The sequence below is a fragment of the Spinacia oleracea genome, chromosome 2 (assembly GCF_020520425.1).
Source record: "Spinacia oleracea cultivar Varoflay chromosome 2, BTI_SOV_V1, whole genome shotgun sequence".
Taxonomy (NCBI): domain Eukaryota; kingdom Viridiplantae; phylum Streptophyta; class Magnoliopsida; order Caryophyllales; family Amaranthaceae; genus Spinacia; species Spinacia oleracea.
The window spans coordinates 96,565,316-96,579,436 of record NC_079488.1 but is presented as its reverse complement, the minus strand read 5'-3'; the positions used below and the strand labels follow the sequence as shown (position 1 = coordinate 96,579,436).

Here is a 14,121-nt window from a genome sequence, read left to right as displayed (position 1 = left end):
ATTTAGTTAGGTCAATGACAAACCGGTTTTCAACAAGTCGCGTAAATTCAGATAACTGGTTGTCGCGAATTGAGTCAATAACAGGTTTCGTCTGGTTATAATCGATTTCAGGTTGACATCGGGTCGGGTGTTGAATCGGGTTCGGGTCATTTTTCGGTCGGGTAAGCTGACTCAGTTTTGTTATCAGTTATATTTCGATCGGGTATTAGGTTCGGGTCCGGGTCATGCATTAACGGGTCAAAATCGGTCTGTCGGTTTTAACAGGTTGGATACGGTCAGGTTATGGGTTTCCTATTTTAACAAAATTTTGGTTCTCGGGTCAGGTTGGGTCCTTAAAAATACAGGTCAGTTCAAGTCGATTTCTCGGGTCGGGTCAGTTTTTGACAGCTCTAGCGCACGGGGTTCAAGCTTCTCAAGTTACTAACTACTACTCCCTCCGTCCCAGAATATTCAACCCGATTTGACCGGCACAGAGTTTAAGGAACTTGAATTAACTTATTTAATTTAATAGGTAGTAGTTGATAGTAGGGTATTATTTTAATGTAGTTAGTGGAAAATGTGTTAAGAGATGGGGTTGGGGGAGAGTGAGGGTTAAACTTTTAATTATTTTTTGTATGGAGTAAGGGGTAGGTGGGTTAATAGAGATGGAGTGAGAAATAATATAATATTATTAGAATATTTCCATGTTTAGAAACAGGTCAAGTATTAAGGGACGGCCCGATAAGAAAAACATGTCAAGTATTCCGGGACGGAGATAGTATATGCTCAACGTCCTCCTATTGGCCCGGGGTGGTGTTACAAGCTGGCATACAGAAATAACATTGTCCATTTGGATACACAGTTTACAATGTTTTTCTATCAAAAGCAATTTTGAAATTCAAAATAATAAAGACTTGGGACTCGCGCTAAATCGACACATTGTAATAAGCTAATAGCCTCCAAACCTCTGATAACACCAAAAAGATAATTAACAAACAAGGGAATGCAACTCCAGGAACAAAGTAAAACAAGACTATTGTACTAGGGTGCAGTAACTAGAGACAAAAACGGATGCAAATTACATCCTGGAATTGTTGCGTATCCTATTTCAATACTTTGAATTTGTCTATGCAAGTAAAAAAGCATCATCTCCGCGACTTTTTTAATGTTTTGCCACATAGGTTGCCCTTGCTCGTGTTTTGCCACTTCTCAACTTCATCTCCATCATCATCTCCCCTGCCTTTTTTTTTATTCTTACCACCCTCCTTTCTTTTCTGCGATGCAACAAAGGGCCATATTAAAACACCAACCAGCCTTCAACAGTCAACAACCAAGTAGACCAAAAACCATGCTAGATGATGTTGATATATTTCTAAAGGATAGGAACACATGAAGCACCAAGATATATCAAACATCTTTTCACTACGAAAAGCACCAAATTCGTATATAAAAAGTTTACAGGAGGATTATTACCAAATTGCCAACATTCACGAGATCAGTACACAAAAGGAACCACAAATTTCATATTCTACTATATAATACTTCCTCCGTCTTTTTCTCAATCTTTGTGCCCAAGTCCTTCCTAATTTTCACTATCAACTAACACAGAGCAACTAGCAATGAACAAGGAACATGAATGTGAATTTTAAGCCTAGTCACAAACCCATACTACCTCCGTTTTGATTTTTATAGCACTTCTATTGTTACCCTATTCATACATTCTACGGTCTCTAAGGAATCTTGTTAGCTTTATGTCAATAGTGCTTTCAACTACGGGTGTGCACCGGTCCAAACCGGTCAGGTCCGGACCGGAACCGGTATGAACCGGAACCGGAATCCATAATTTCCTTGGTCCGGAGACCGGTCCGGAATAATTCCGGTTCAGACCGGTCCGGACCTGAAAATTCCGGACCGGACCGGTTTTTGACCTGTTGGACTTGTTTATCGAAAAGTACTTAATTTGACACTGACTTTTCCGTCATAACCACATTAAATAATTCAATACCTACCGTTTATCTACATTAAATCTCATAAATTCATAAAATTTGTTCTAAAAATAAACTTACTGCATATTTTCAATAACCCTTGGCAAGCAGATTTAATACCTCAAAATTAACAATAACATCAACTTAGAGTGACCAATTCATTCAACTGGAATATTAGTTGAATTAACAAAGCTTACTTTATATAGATTTGTAACAACTTAAGATAGATTTGTAACATCAATGAATATATTAAACTATTTCGATTGAATAATATCAAAAGGGAGGGGGGAGTCAACTCGTTGAGAGTTAACCCAGACAACCGATTCCCAGTCAAGAGCTTTAGGATGAAGGCCACACGATTCAGATAATATTTCCTTGACTACGATCGTCTTCGTAATAGTCGAAACCGCTATGTAGAATTGTAGATCTGAAGAGTTTGTGGCCTAAGAAGTAGAAAGAGGGAAAGAGATGTGGTAATTAATGGAGGTTTGGCTGAGAAGTAGAGAGGACTAGAAGAGGAGAGAGAAAAGTGATGGAGGGTTATCTTGAAAAGTTGAAGGAGGGTAGCGGAGAAGTATAGTAGTACAAGTAGGTTAAAAATAGGAGTCCAAGTTTCAGGACTTGACAGGAAAGTTCCGGTTTTTATCCGGTCCGGCCCGGAATCCGGAATCTAAATTTTATTTGGACCGGTGTCCGGTCCTGAATCCACCGGTCCGGACCGGACCGGACAATTCAGGTCCGGTTCCGGATTCAGGTCACGGTCAATTCTTGCACACCCCTACTTTCAACCATCAACTTCTTAAAAATTTCTACTTATTGATAATTTAAGAGATTAGTGATTGAAGTTATGTATTAGCAAAGTGAAAATAGAAGGGTTGCATCTAGAAAAATAGAGAAAGTACATTTTAGCTTGACACAAATAGGAAGGCAAACAGAGAAACAACTTAAATCGTACAGGGAACGTAAAACGATAATCACAAGAATACGGTAGCATTAAGTAAACATACCTCTTGTGATATTCTTTTCGCCTGAGTAACACGTGCCAGAAGGAGCATAACATCCTCTTCCTTAGCATGATGCAACTGTAACGTTTTGCCTGTATCTCAGATAATAAATAAAGGCCTCAAAGGAAAACAAATTAATTCATATCACAAATATTGAAGTGCTCCTCACCTATCAACTTCTCTATCTGCAGAAAATACTCAAGCTCATACTGATTTACTAATGAGATGGCAACCCCTGACCTTCCAGCACGTGCTGTTCTCCCTACTCGATGAATGTAAGCCTGAAGCAAAGACATCGTCAAATAGACACAATGGAGACAGAAAGTGAACTATAGTCTATAAGTATGTTCTCAGAACTTCCACTCCACTTCCACTCCGCTGAGGAGCAATGAAGTGTTTTCACTCAGTATACATCGGAAGCACTAAGCGACGGACAAGTACTTAAGAATAACTTTTAATCATTAATCTACAGGGACAATAAAAGCTGACCTTGGAATCTACGGGAATATCATAATTTATCACCATATCCGCTTTAGGAATATCAAGCCCTCTACTTGCCATATCGGTGCAAATGAGAATATTGCAATCACCATCTTTGAACAACTTTAGTGCCCCAGTTCGCATTGCCTACCACACAGGGAAGGTTATTTCAGGATCAAGGACGTATGAAATAAGATTTCACTTAGAGGTCAACCAACCCATATTAGGTTTGATACAGAGATAATTTTAAAACGAGCGTACGAAAAATGTATGGTAGTATAAGTACGGCTGCAAATGAGTCGATACGTTCGCTAACAACTCGCGAACAAGCTCGTTTATTAATTAATGAACGAGTTGAACAAAAATTCTAGGCCCGATAAGTAAACGAGCCAAGCTCGAACAACATCACGTTCGGCTCGTTAATGTTCACAAGCACTCGTTTACAGCTCATTAATTACTCGTTTATAAGCTCGTTTATTAGCACGTTTAAAACTCGCTCAAGCTCAAAAAATAATTAAATGGAATAAAAATATAAGGTTTTAAAAAAAAATATGACCCTTAGATATCAAGAAATGTATAGAACGTAAGCGAATCTATCATGTAGTATAATATCCCATAGAGTATTCTAGTCATACATATAATTTCTGAAGTTTCTATTTGATTATATGATTTAAATAAATTTGACGATATCTCAAAGCTTGTTTATTAAGCTCAAATAAAGCTCGTTTAGCTTGAGCTAGAACTGAGGTTCAAGCTCGAACTAGCTAAACGAGCAAGCTCGAGACATCCTAATGCTTAGCGAACAAAACTCGAACAACAAGTTTCAAAGCCCGGTTAAGCTATCAAGTTAGCTCGAACAAGAGAAACTCAGCTCGACAAGGCTCGTTTGCAGCCCTGAGTATAACTAAAAGAGAAGGCATAAGCAAAAACAAAATAAACCTGAGGCATGTCGCCACTGATTGGAATCGCCCTAAAACCAAGGTTACGAAGCATGAGTGCTATCAGGAGTGTAGCATTACATGTACGTGTGAAAACCATAGTGCTGCCAGACATCTCCCTCAAAATATATACAAGATAGCATTCCTGAGAAAAAAGAATGTTTGCAAAAGCGTAAGACATAATAAAAATCTCCAATAACATATACAACAGTTAGCACTCAAATAAAACAGGCACTAGATTTCTATGAGAAAAGTGGTAGAAATAAAGAAGTCAAGCACAAATGTAACCATGACGACATGCCTCAAGTTTTTTTTGTTTTTGCTTATGCCTCGGGTTTTTTTTGTTTTTTGCTTATGTCTTCAAAGCAGCAAAAAGGTTATAAGTTGCACTAGGTCATAGTGTCAGATCAAAATAAACAATCATGACAAGAACATCCAAAGGAATAACAAGCACTAACATAGAATGAAATATAGATGACTAACAAGAAGTAAATTAAATAGCATGCATCAACATGATACATTCCGTAATCCATGATATTTACAAGTTTAGTACAGCCAAGAGCCAAAATCACTTTACAAAGAAAGTAGTATGTCTCAGCCAAGTCAAGGAATAGGGATAAAAAAATAAAGACCTCTCAACACAGAAATTTAAAAAAGTACGGACCTACAACGTATCATTACTTTTGTCTTCCGGCCAACAATGCTAAATTTAAACCATTGACTAGAAAAAGCGCTTATGCCTCCAAGACTTTTCTTTTTCCTATTTTCATTTTGATCATTCTTTACCCCGTAAATGCATGTGATAGCAAGAATTACATGAAAGTTGCTCAAGTGCCCTTTCACCTGAATCCTCATTGGTTTTCCTATAGCTTTTACTCCCCACATCTTCCATACATCTTCCATAGATATAGTCATTAGTAAGATTACCAAATACACTGTTTATATTGCATTTTGACGATGAAACTACTAAAAAAAATAAAAATAAAAAATCTTTCATCGTGCTATATTGCAGTAGGGAATCCATTATTCAAATTCAAGATCCACACAAAATAACCGTCATCAGATAAAAGAAGAAAGAATACAGTTGTAGTCTTGCAGAGGAGTTTTAGCCAAGGAAGAGTTCAATCCCAAACAAAAATCACGGGCTTGAACTCGGCTAAAAAAATTAGCTTCCCAGTTTCTGAGAAAGATCCGAGGAAAGAATGGGGTCTGAGAGGTTCAAAATAGTGTGATGTTGCTTCAACTCGAAAATATTTGGGATGTAAACAATTTCAATATCCAGACTCAACATACTAATCAGTAATCACGAGGATCAAAAGCAAGATGAACAAAAATACTACTCCAATATCTATATATATTGATTACCTAAAAAGCCTAATCTCCCAACATGCTCAAGAACCGAGAGCCAAGATGCACAACAACACTACTCTAACATAACAGCCAGCTCCTTTATTATGTATTTATGTCTCTATCAGGATCAAATATGCCATCAAAAAAATTCTAGTGTAACTCTAAATAAAACGAACAATCCCCAGCTTTATCTATGATTCCAAAATCAAAATGATTCATGATTTTAAAAAATGAACTGTGATCTTGATGGGTTGTGCTGGAGTAAGTGGACAAGTGGAGTACTTAGACCTTAGTTGAGGGCTCCTACATAGTAGTCACACGACACACACCTTTGAAATCTAATAACTGTTGTAGAGGAAATTCCCTCTTTGATTCATTTTAGTCATACATTTTCTCCAAAAAATGAATACAATATAACATCTCAAGACGAAGCAATAATCGTGCTTGTACCTTCAATTTCTTTCGTGTAATGAAAAAATAAACTACCGTAATTCCTTACATTGACTAAATAAACTAATTCAAACTATTCAAAGCTTTAAGGCAATTATACCTTGATTTTATTCTTTCACCTAAAAATATACATCAATGTATCAGACATGAGACACCACAGGAATGTACATGAAATAAACGTTCCAATCATTAATTGTCAATGTCGCAACAACAAGGTAAATCAGTATATGAGAAGGAAGTACATAGAAGAGAAACCTTTTTTCCAGCAGGTATAAAAAGATATTGCTGCTTCAAAGTGTCGACAGTAGAATATTTTGAGTCTGACTCAACCTGGAATAGAAAAAACATATTGATAGGGCAAAAAGAAGAGATATACGTTTCTAGATATAAATTGAATTGTTGGCACATCGCGTCTGAACCTAACCTTCACGGGGTCCCTTAAACAAGCCCTTTGAAGCTTCTTGACCTGCAACAAGAAAGGACCTTCTAATTATAAATATCCCTCATCTCATCTCTTGAAAAATATCAAAACTTAAAAACTAATACAATATTGTCATTTGAAATAATAGCTGCAATAAGCCACGAAAAAGAGAGGGGTAAAAAGGTGAAAGATGTGTCAAATATCTGGAGAAACTCGTGATGAACAATGGTACTTTCCTATCCTCAACAAGAGAGCATCGATAAGGGGAGACTCTTATTTTAAAGGCTCTTAATATCCCTCTTATGCCACCTAAGGTCCAACTCCAAATAAGAGTCTCCTCCCAAAAATTGTGAAAATGCACTAGCTCTTATTCTCTGTTACTCTCTTTCTAATTTTATTTTCATGCAAAAAAAATGATGTGGCACTAGCTCTTATTTCAGAATTTTCTCTAACAATATCTAATTAAGAGTTTCCCATTTCTCACCTAAGAGTCTCCCTTTATTCATGCTCTAACATCTTCAGAAAATGGTGAAAAAAGAACAAAATCAATTATATAACATGCTTACCTTTTTTGTCATAGTGGCAGAAAACAAATAAGTCCTTCTATTAATAGGAATAACTTTTAAAATATCATCAAGTGATTTTTCAAAGTTCTCATCCAACAATCTATCAGCCTCATCCAACACCTGCAGATTATAGGAACCAATCACTAAATACTAATATGAATGCGGAAAAATCAAAACAAAAAATGAAATCCACACATACAGTACTAGCACCTAGCACATACAAGAGGCAACTATTCCTTTGGCACAGATCAAGATTCTCAGGCACATTGGTGCAGCTTAAAGAATAAAGTGTAAGATATCCAACTTTTAAAGTTCTCTCTATGTTTCCAAGAACAATTAAGAAAAATAAATAACAGAACGAAATACTTCGATTGACGTGAGAAACGTAAAATACGTTTAATATTAAAAAAAAATCCCAAGGGACGACAACAGTATTCACTATTTAACGATGAAAAATATTAATTTGAATGGGGCTTAGGCATCAGAAGTTTAAGCAATAATGTAAGACAAGTTTCAAAACAAGAAGCTTGGAGAACAAGACGGGAAAAAAGAACTATTCGTTGTTATTCCTCTCTCTTAACCTTAGCTAGAAATGGAGGAATATAAAGATAGTGTGGGGCTGGGGTTATTAAGAATATGTATGTAAAGCATGATTTCTGTTGTAAATTGTAAAGTGGTAAGTTAAAGCTAATATAAGCTAAGTGAATGTGAACATGTGCACCATCGTAGGAACTTATGCTAGTTAATATGTCACACACTCTATCACAAAATAAGCGCTCTAACTTGCAATAAAACCAACAGCTTTCCCTCACTAATCATCATACGGCGACCAACAGCATTATTATGAGGAAAAGAGAAACTCTTTAAATGACAGCAAATAGGTTATGTCACGTCAAATATAAACCAAACAGTCGACAAAAGGAAACTCTTAATTATTTATTCAATTGAAACTGAGACGAAAGGATGGAACTACATAATCTGTACATTTGGTGATGGTTTGCAAATTAAACAGCTTGGCTCTATGTCGTTTTTCTAAGTCCCTACTCAGTTTCAAGTCTACTTCGTAACGACCTTTTAAAGATTTTAAGAGAAAATATGACCATTGAGCTATCTCAAAGACAAATTGGACATTTGGACAACTTAGGATTATAGATGATGATTATAGATGATGAGACTAAAGCCCTATTTAGCTTAGATTTAAGGCACTGAAATTACTTTTACAGATTAAAACTTATTATATTGAGTGGTTAAAACTGATTTCTACTGAATACAACCAATTTCTACTAAATATCGGTTCTTTATTTGTTGCAACACTTCTATTTTGGGAAGTTTCACAAGTATTGCAACAATTCTTTTTTGGGATGTATTCCAAAAATAAGTTACAACTTTACCCTTAGTCCTTAACCAATTAAGGACACCACTTGTTTATCTTTATTTCTTTTTTGGGATGTATTCCAAAAATAAGTTACAACTTTACCCTTAGTCCTTAACCAATTAAGGACACCACTTGTTTATCTTTATTTCTCATAGTTTTTAAGCACATGTGGTCTTCTGATCCAAAATTCATCCACTTGGAAATGTTGTGATAATTAAAGAATTGAGACGTTCAAGTTGAAGAGAACAAGGCCTAAGGGATAATAAAACACGTGACATGACAAAATCCAAGTCATTCAGCTGGGGAAGACTTGCAGAAATACGAGGATAAAGGAGAATACTGAATGCATTCAAAGAAGAAAAAAATACTAGCACGGCCTATGTTAGGTGTGATACATACCAGATATTTCAAGGTACGAAGTGAAAAATCTTTGGTATTAGTCAAATGATCTATAAGGCGTCCAGGCGTTCCCACCTATAAAAAAAGAAAATAAATGACAAAGAAGACAGATAATTAAAGCAAGAATAATTTTGTGAAGCTATAAATCATCCGAATAAGATAACAAACGAAATTAATAGAACAAGATCATTTAAAGAATCGTCTTGATTTGTTATTGAACCAAGTGTTGTAGCCCACATATGCATTTTCCGTCATCTTCTATCAACGGATTAACCTAAAAGCTTGGGGGGTCAAATTTATGGCAGCTTACTTGGGAGTTCAATGATGTACTCGAGATAAAAAATATAAAAGCCCTGAGCAGTAGCACATCTATATATCTTACTATCAGTCTATCACTCAACAAATAAAAAGGCAGATCCCCTATCCTAAGTCCAAACAGAACACTAAGCTTTGGTCCAAGCTTTAACTTGTATAAACCAACAGCGGCATCAGGCTAAGAACCCCCAAGAAACTTTCAAGGGGAATTTGGTTTAGCCATTTTTGGAATCAAGTATGGGTTTAGACTTTAGAATCAACCAAACTCATACTTGGTCTTTGGTTCAATATTTTTAAAAATTTGATACCTGGGGGGCCCACACTCCAAACCCCCAAGGTATTGGTTTCTCATACCTTGGGGGGAGGTGGGTATGAGCCAAACCCATGAACTTTGAATCAAAATTTTATGAAACAAAATAAAAACTAAAAACCAAAAAATGTTCACTGCTCATTCGCCCTTCAGAATGAAACAGGAATGATGAAGATCATCTTCTCATCAACCATGGAAAATACCATGGCTAGAAAAGAAAACATAACAAAATAAAATATAACAATCATCTCTTCATTTCTGTACATTAAAAATCATCAATTTGGATTGTAAGTTATGGTGTTGGTCGCTAAAATTTCAGAATTAAAATTCTTAATGGACAAAACTCAATAATTTAAGTCTTTTAAGATTAATTTGAGTTTTAATGGTCATCAGAAGAAGCGTAACTTTTTTATTTTTTGAAGAAAGACGGTGTTCTGTTGGAGGAGCAGCAATATTGTCCCCATAGAGGAAGGGAGGAGGAGATGGAGAGAAGGTATGACGAAGCAAAACTGACAAAACAAAGAACAGAAGATTAATTTAAGTTTTAATGGTCATCAGAAGAAGCGTAATTTTTTTTTATTTTTTGAAGAAAGACGATGTTCTGTTGGAGGAGCAGCAATATTGTCCCCATGGCGGAAGGGAGGAGGAGATGGAGAGAAGGGATGACGAAGCAAAACAGACAAAACAAAGAACAGAAAATTGATTTTTAATTTTATTTGGTTAACAAAACACCTGGGTTAAGGTATGGAAGTTGAACCAAGTGCCCCCCTTACAAGGCTTCTGTCATCCTACACCTGCTGCTATATTATGATTATCATCTCAAATGCATTATAAGAGAAGAGCAGGGTGAATAACTGAAGTATTTCAGAAATGGGAAAAATATTCCAAGGTTAATAAAGTTCCGAAACAATAAATACAAATTAAAGTCATGCGTGCATTTAAAAACCAGGAGTAAATACCAAATTCAACAAAGATGAACACAAAACAGCATCTGATTCATAGCATATATTACTCCTGTTTTTTTTAGTTTACACGATTTGACTTTTACGCTTCACAAAACGTTAACCATTAATATCTTTAATTATCTATAAGCGAGCATTATAGAATTTGATTTTTTATAAAAATGACATCACATCTTAGATAAAAGGTGTTACTTTAAAATAAAAGAGGGGTTTACATGACTCGTCGTTGTCCGAAAGAGACAAGAAAAAAGGGAGAAATTTTAGGGTTTTCTCTCAGGTCATTTCATTACGTGTCGAGAAAAGTGTGGAGATTACAAGGAGCTTTGACTCAACTACTTTTGTGATACCCATATGTTAAGACTCAACTAGTTATTTTATTGCAATGAGGAGAGGGTACAGAAAGTGTCTAAGACTTCAATTAAGCACACGATGTTCAGCAACAACCTTTATTTAAAGTCTATGCTTAGTTTTTAAAAAGCTCGCCTATGCTCAAGGCACAAGTCATGGAGCCTAGCCATGACTCGCTCAAGCCCCCTCTAAAAGGTGCGCGTCTTTGCACTTTTTCCCAGGCTCACAACGCCTTGCGCCTTATGGTACCATTCATCCAACTGTTGACAAGTAATATTTATTTTTAAGAAAGGCCAAACAACGTGATTTTAATGGCTCCCTAATAGTTAGAACTTACAATATTAAAAAGAGAAGAGAGAAAACCCAAGTTTTTTTTCCTCGTCTCTTTCAACGAGTAAACTCCTCCTTTTTTCTATTTTAAAGTAATATTTTTATGCAAGGTGTGATGCACGTCTCTTGAGAATCTAAATGCATAGCAACCTTCCTTAGTCCCCTTTTTGTTTGGTTTTTCTTCCTCAAAAAAGATTTTAACTTTACTGTAATTACTATTTTACCCTTTTGTGACAACAAGTAATACATTTTGATTTATTTTTTCAGAAAATAAATACCAAAAAAAATTATAAAATTGTGCATCTTGTGCACAAAAGGCATGGGCCTAGGCTTAAGGGACTTTTGCGCCTTTTAAAACTAAGATTATATGGCTCTAGCTAGCTACTTATGGTAAAATTAGTGTTCTTTTAGAACTTTAAACGCAATGGCAGGTAAGTTCACAAATATGTACCACATTTAATCAAGAAAATCCGAAGGACCACATTAAAGAACATCGACCTATTTACAAGTTACAATAACAAATCTAACTAAGGAGTCATGACAGTATCAAACTTTTAGATGCTCCAAGACACTTCTATGTAATATTTCACACTTATAGTATTGTATACCTATGGTCCTATGCACGTGCATTATGCACTAGTTTCTAGAATCTGTTAATTTACTAGTTACAACATAGGTCATTAGTATGATATCTAAAGCAAGTTTCAAAATGTAGTCATTTATTTATTCACGATCCTGGAACAATGTATACCATGTACTCGTACTACAAAAAAAAAACATATGTGAACGACCACATACTATGATGTGAGGCTGTCTTCCAAGAGCAAGTTGCTGCTGGTTCATGTCCACTCCACCAACAAGCTACAAAAAGATATGATGTTGTCAGCATTTGTGAACCATATAGTCATCGAACTTGCTTTCAAACGCAAGTGAAACCATGTGACTCGCAACAAAGAAGACAATTACTTTCATTCTTTCATTTGGTACCGAAATTAGTAAAGTAACAATTAAATTCCTCGAATAATAATTAGGATAGAGTTGCTCTATAAATAATATCACAAGCTTTCATACATGGCCAAACAAACAGCTCCACAAAGTATAGCAGTAGTTCAAGTCAAAGTGCACAAATGAAAGGTAATCAACTCATTAAAATGCTTACCACTGAAGTTCTTAATCCAATGCTAGCTCCTAGAGCTTCAAATTGTTCAGCAATTTGGAATGCAAGCTCCCTAATTGCACAAAAAAAAAGGATAAGATGAGAGAGACATCATATGTTGGCCCGATGAAAGTGCATTACGTTGTAAACCAATGAGGACTAAATTCCCATCGGAAGAGTAACTCAAACAGAAAAGAAAAGGGGTACCATAAAAAACCTAAAATTCATAGGTCAACAAATAATGAAATATGAAGTGATAAACACTACCGCAGTGATCATTCAAGGCTAGGTAGAACCGTAGAAGGTGGATATATGTTGGATCAAGCACGAAGTAATTCAAATTAAAACATTCAGTAGAACTGTATAGTATCAAATGCAAACTTGCAACATACTCGTATGCAGGTTCGAGAAGATTCCAATTCAGAATTTCTAAATTCACCCAAAACAAAAAGCAATATTGCAGAAACAACAGAGTGGAACAAGCGGCATGAAAACAAACAGTAAAAGATGAGAAATTCGACACTTCCAAAACCAGGCATTAAATAAAAGGGTTATCGTAGATCAAGAATGTCAATTAAAGCCCATTAACCACCAATAACACAACAAAAGCTCACCGAGTTGGCGAAAGCACGCAACCGAAAAAAGGCTGAGGTGATTTTTCATCCAATAAAAACTTAATTATGGGCAATGCAAAAGCCCCAGTTTTACCAGACCCAGTCTGTGCAAGCCCAATTATATCCTTTCCTGCATTCACCAAATCACTCAAAAATCAAACAAGGACAATTAACCTCATAAATTCAAAGACAAACAAACACCCAATTCAAACAATTAATCAGATAAGATGATATAGTCAATTAACAACAATTAATCATGAAGAGGCATACCTTCAAGAGCATGAGGAATGGAATCGGCTTGAATTTTAGTAGGAGCAGTCCACCCTAATCTATTACAAGCTTCAATTAAGGGCTCGCATATATTAAGTTCTTTGAATGATTTCACCTCTTCTATGTGTTGTTCCTCCATTTTTTATCCTTCGAAGAAATTGCAATCGGTGAATTATTATTATTTTGAACAGAGAGACGCAGAGAAGGGGAAGCAAATGGTAGAACTCAAAGGAAGTCGATAACCAGAAAGCATGAACTCAGATTTAAGGGTTTCGCGAGACCTTTAAACATTTAAAACTCTTAGATGAACTTGGTCGAATGGTCCACCTAAAATTCATTGGACCAAGCCCACAAGATGAAGCTTCTCCTGTTATCCTTTTCATTCACACGTGTGAATTAGACCAAGCCCAGATTTATTTTGTTTCAGCTTTTTTTCTGGTTAAATATACGCAGATAATAATTATTGGGCTAAAAGGCGCAATTTAGATGGTGGACAATGGTGCACGTACCTCTACATGCACCACTATCAAAACTATGCCGTTTTGCTATTTTTTGCATTTATTTAAAAATAAAAAACTGGAAAGAAATAGGTTTTTGTTATAAATATATTGTATTGTGGATGTCCATTATACCCCTGACATCCTTAACCTATATAATATATGTATGTGTACATATTATGGTGATTGGAATAAGATTATCACAAAATCTTGTTTATAATGGGTGTACATTAATTTACTGTACACTAAGCCCACTTTAAGCAAGCTCAATTAGCTCACACGTGTGAACTCAAGGTATACCGTGAAACAACTCTCCTTTGCTCTTTCTCTCTCCTCTCACGCGTTCTTCTCTCTCTTCCCTTTCTTCTCTTG

The 14,121-nt window shown here is 35.8% G+C and overlaps 1 protein-coding gene across 1 annotated transcript; it reads right to left on the bottom strand.

The window, feature by feature from the left end:
• Window positions 1–808: 808 nt before the first annotated feature.
• LOC110803796 (DEAD-box ATP-dependent RNA helicase 10) lies at window positions 809–13,580 on the bottom strand. The gene is made up of 13 exons (XM_022009322.2): window positions 13,253–13,580; window positions 12,983–13,112; window positions 12,372–12,441; window positions 12,011–12,073; window positions 8,948–9,022; window positions 7,174–7,293; window positions 6,611–6,652; window positions 6,442–6,516; window positions 4,388–4,531; window positions 3,458–3,595; window positions 3,138–3,249; window positions 2,972–3,060; window positions 809–1,253 (listed from the first exon to the last, which is right to left on the bottom strand). Exons 1-13 carry the CDS (start codon window positions 13,389–13,391, stop codon window positions 1,125–1,127), a joined length of 1,326 nt encoding a protein of 441 aa, XP_021865014.2. The 5' UTR covers window positions 13,392–13,580; the 3' UTR covers window positions 809–1,124.
• Window positions 13,581–14,121: the final 541 nt, after the last annotated feature.

Bases quoted from the DNA above. Each gene is read 5' to 3' on its own strand.
- LOC110803796 (XM_022009322.2), bottom strand. From the start codon at position 13,391: ATGGAGGAACAACACATAGAAGAGGTGAAATCATTCAAAGAACTTAAT. The intron at 12,442-12,982 runs GTGAGCTTTTGT...TTGTGCAATTAG, and splicing joins TGCGTGCTTTCGCCAACTCG to GGAGCTTGCATTCCAAATTG. The intron at 12,074-12,371 runs GTAAGCATTTTA...ATCTTTTTGTAG, and splicing joins TTGGATTAAGAACTTCAGTG to CTTGTTGGTGGAGTGGACAT.